Raw genomic sequence first — 4,202 nt, 5'->3', positions numbered from 1 at the left:
GCAGACTAAAATAATGTTCCATTACATATAATAAACCCAGGCAGCTCTTGTATCATTAGTCCTAGAATTATGTATTGATAATTACCAGGCACTTCGTGCTCAGGCCTTTTAGAAAATCATCCTATTTTCTCCTTTTTATTTTTAAAAACACATATTCTGAAATCATCATGAACAAAACCAACTGATCTCTTTGGAAAATGGACCCCAAATTCTTTGGCTCTGAAAGAAAACGTAGTGCCATTTTTTTTTTAATTTTTTTTTTGCCTAAAATGATGACATTTTATGTGGAATTTGAGTCAAGCCCAAAGGAAGGAATACTGGTTATCTGAGTCTGCAAAAGAATTAGGTCTTTGCTATCCAACACTCCATTATTCATTGGCCTGAATTCACAAGAGAGCTGTCGATACTTTGGAGATGACCAGAAAAGCAGTGGTGGCGGGGAGGTGTTGGGTAGATAATGAGACAAAAACAATGTGAAGTGCATCTCAGGCCAACTCTGCACAACATGCTGAGCATTTATTATTTGAAGGTGGAGAAGCTCTGCTATCCCCTTGTTAGATACTCTCTCAGCTCACATATCTGCTTATGAGGTTGTTTTCCTGAGCGAGAGCTTAAAATCAAACGTGTCATTGTTGGGCTGCTGGCCCGATCAAGACTTAGCATCTGGAGTCCCAATAAGCAAGGCCAGCAGAAGGAATTGATTCCCCTCTATGAAACACCCCTCTCCCCAAGTCCTGGGCCCCCAGATGGCTCACCGGGGCCTGCGGAAGGTCAGGCCATACTGCTGACAGGCCAGCCCCACGGTGGGTGTGTACACGATGGGCATGAATTTCTCCACATCTGATGTCAGCACTCGGTAGAAGAGCTTCTCATTCCGATCTTGGAGTGTCATGAGAATGATGTACCTTGGAAAGGGAGACAGAAACCAAGGCGTTCACACAAGCAGCATATGTGGCAGCAGGGGAGGCCGTTGGCGCAAAGACCCAGGGCTCCCACTCAGCTACTTACAGTGGCACATTCATGGGCCAATCACCCATCTCCCCAAGCATGGGTCTCATTTATGAAGTGCGGAGAATATTACCTGCCTATGGTGCTTGTTATTATACATGGTGTAGGTCCTGTTCTAAGGATTTTACATTAATTCATCGAAAGCTCCCAATGACTTGTGAGGCAGGTACTATAATACTTGCTATTTGAGAGACAAAGGAGACGAAGGCACAGAGAAATGAAATTACTCACCCACTGTGGCAGGGCAGGGATTTGAACCTAAGCAATCGTACTCTAGGATCTGTGCTCTCAACCACTGTGCAAGATGGTCAATTATGTTATTATTATGTGGACATTAATGATTAAAACAGAATAGTAACATTCTGAGGGTGGAGTAGGGTCAAGGAAAATACTGGACATGCCAGTGATGCGTGTATTGGCCTTTCCTACCACACAGGGATGGTTCCTGTCACAAGCAGAGTTTACAAGGGGCTGAGTACCAAGTGATCTCAGAAGGCATGTTCCCCCCCAAATGTCTCTNAACCGCTGTTGCTCAGAGCTCAAACTGTTGAGCGAGCTCTTAACCAACTGAGCCACTCGGCCGGCCCTTCTGATGTTTTTTCCTATCTAATCATTTACTGACATAGGATGCATGTGCAGCTCAGGAGAGGGGTGACTTCTGTGCATTGATCGGGGCTTCAGGAGGAAACTGGGGGCGGGAGGAGGAAAGCACATAAAATTTCCCACCACACCCCCCTCCACTAATCCTGTGAATGAAACATGAGGGAACTTGGCAGTGGGGTTCAGCAGTTTGGCTTGCTGGGGGCTGAGCTGGAGACGAAGTTTCTGTTCTATTATCATGACCCTACTCTTCAATATACTGCCCGGCTGAGGTGGCCTGGAAAATATGGGCCGCTGGTTATGGGCTCCCTAAAAGTCACGAAAGATTCACACCTGGAAGGCACTGCAGAGATCACTCCTGCCTTTCTACCTCATCACAACCTCTAAGTTCTCACATGTACCTGCTAAAGGATTTGCTTGTTAAGCACAAGTGCCGATCATTTAAAGTCTGAAGCAAACAACAGAGCCTGGCGGCATTTCAGAGGACTGAGATGCCCTGTTGATGTATAGTTTAGGCTCTTGGGTGAGGTGACTGTGTCAGACGGCAGGTCTCAGGGGCGGTAGGTCAGGAGGGTCACAGATGCCAAGCACGTACAAGGACCAGGCCTTCTTCATGTGGAATCTCGCGGAATCCCTACAGGTAGCCATGTGAATGGGTGTTAGCCCCATTTTACACATGAGGAGACTGAGGCGGTGCTAAATTAATTGTCAAAAGCCATCAGGAGCTGGGATCCAAGGCCAAGCCTGCCTGGCTTTACAAATCTATGCTCCTTCCACCATCCACAACCCAGGCCTCAATGCCCATGCAGATCGGGCTCCACGGAGGCTAGGAGATGTTAGGTCTACAGGTGTGTGCACACCACTTAGAGCCCAAGTGAATGAGGATGGGGAAGGCAGGGCCCGTCAAGAGGGAGGCGGCCTGGGGCAGGGAGAGTATTCGCTCACACTGGACAGCAAACTACACCGAATCACTTTCTTTCTGCTGCCCCTCCTCAGTTGGGTTCTGTCCTTGCCACCTTGCCTCATCTCTGGCTTTCACCTCTTCCAAGTCACACACTAATGACCTTCGGCGGGAGGGGGGGGGGGCACATTCCTTCAAGCCAGACTAGCCAGGACCCGAGGCCCACGAAGACCCGTGCCAAGGGAGAGACGGGAAGGGGCAGAGGAGGCTCCACAAAGCCCAGGTCCTTCGGCCGCGTCTCCTCTGCCCAGGGATTCTCCGGGGCCCCTGAGTATCTGGAATCTTCCTCCAGGTTGTGAGGCGATGCCGAGTCCCAGGCGTGTTGGAGGTTCAATTTTAGTATCAGCTGGACCTAATTAGCTTTGGTGGGGGGCCAGCCCCTTTCACAGAGGCCTCCATTGTTCCTGGAACCTGGCAGGAATGCTTATCATTTCAGAAACTGAGCAGGAGCTGGCTCTCTCCGTTTTGGCCTTGGAGCTGTCCTCCCTTCAGATGCTAATCCGTATGGCCATTCCCAGCCAGGCCTCAGATGAAGCTCTGGGCTTGGGGTGGAGCCCAAACTTTCATTTCCCTCAGGAGCTAGGCAGGTGTGGAATCAACACCTGGAAAGCAGCCAAATGGAAACCTGGAGCAACAGCTGAAATGTCACATGTCAAATAACTTAATTGGGTAATCATCTGAAGAGGGGTTCATGCAAAACACATGCAGGAAACCTGTACCAAGAGAGTGAGCTACGAATCCAAGAGGACAGTTCCGTTTGCCAGAGCCTGCCTCAGCCCCACCCAGCCGTGGGCCCAGGACCTGGCTGCAGCCTTCTGTCCTGGGAGAGGCTCTAGAAACCGTACCTGTCAATCCTCACCTTAGACCTCTGGGTGATCAAACATCCCGGAGCTGCGAGGACATACTGCCCTGAATGCCCACCAAATGTGCCATCCCAAACTACAGGAGGCGGCATGGTGATAGCTACCTGTCCACACTCCGGTGCACGCTGCACGGGTTTCAGTCCTGGCTTTACAGCTTATGAGCTCTGAGGCCTCGGGCAAGTTATTTCTCTGTGCCTCAGTTTTCTCACCTACAAATGGGATGATAATAGTAGCTATCTCTTTCAGGGGTTGTGATAATTAAATAAGTTAACATATCTAAAGATTTTAAGGTAGTACCTGGCCTTTACCAAGCATTTATTTTTATTTTTTAAGGTCATTTTAAAATTTAATTTAGTTTTTTAAATATTAGTTTCAGGTTTACAAAACAACATAATTATTAGCTATTTACACCTCTCACAAAGTGACAAGACCCCTTCCAGTCTACTACCCCTCTGACATCATATATAGCTGTTACAATACCATTCATTGACTATATTCCCTATGCTGTACTTTACATCCCGTGACTATATATTGGGTTGTCGGAAAAGAAGTCATGACATATTTTTTCTATGTTTTTCGTTACAAAAATGTGTCATGACTTTTCCAACAACCATATATATATATATATATATATATATATATAATATGTATGTATATTTAGTTATAGCTGACATTCAGCTTTAGATGTACTGAGCTGCCATCTGGATGGCTCAGTGGATAGAGCGTGCGCTCTTAACAACAAGACTGCTTGTTCCATTCCCTCATGGAAT

The 4,202-nt window shown here is 47.4% G+C and overlaps 1 protein-coding gene across 3 annotated transcripts in view; it reads right to left on the bottom strand.

Moving 5' to 3' along the window:
* Positions 1–4,202, bottom strand: part of ME3 (malic enzyme 3) — a 216,139-nt gene that overhangs the window by 108,469 nt on the left and 103,468 nt on the right. For all 3 annotated transcript variants that reach the window (XM_019643518.1, XM_019643516.1, XM_019643517.1), the window contains one exon: positions 756–905. In XM_019643518.1, coding sequence (XP_019499063.1) covers positions 756–905 — 150 coding nt within the window. The remainder of the gene's footprint in view (positions 1–755; positions 906–4,202) is intronic.

This window comes from Hipposideros armiger, unplaced genomic scaffold (genome assembly GCF_001890085.2).
Source record: "Hipposideros armiger isolate ML-2016 unplaced genomic scaffold, ASM189008v1 scaffold_79, whole genome shotgun sequence".
Taxonomy (NCBI): domain Eukaryota; kingdom Metazoa; phylum Chordata; class Mammalia; order Chiroptera; family Hipposideridae; genus Hipposideros; species Hipposideros armiger.
The sequence above is the reverse complement of the archived record's forward strand: the minus strand, read 5'-3'. Positions and strand labels throughout refer to the sequence as shown.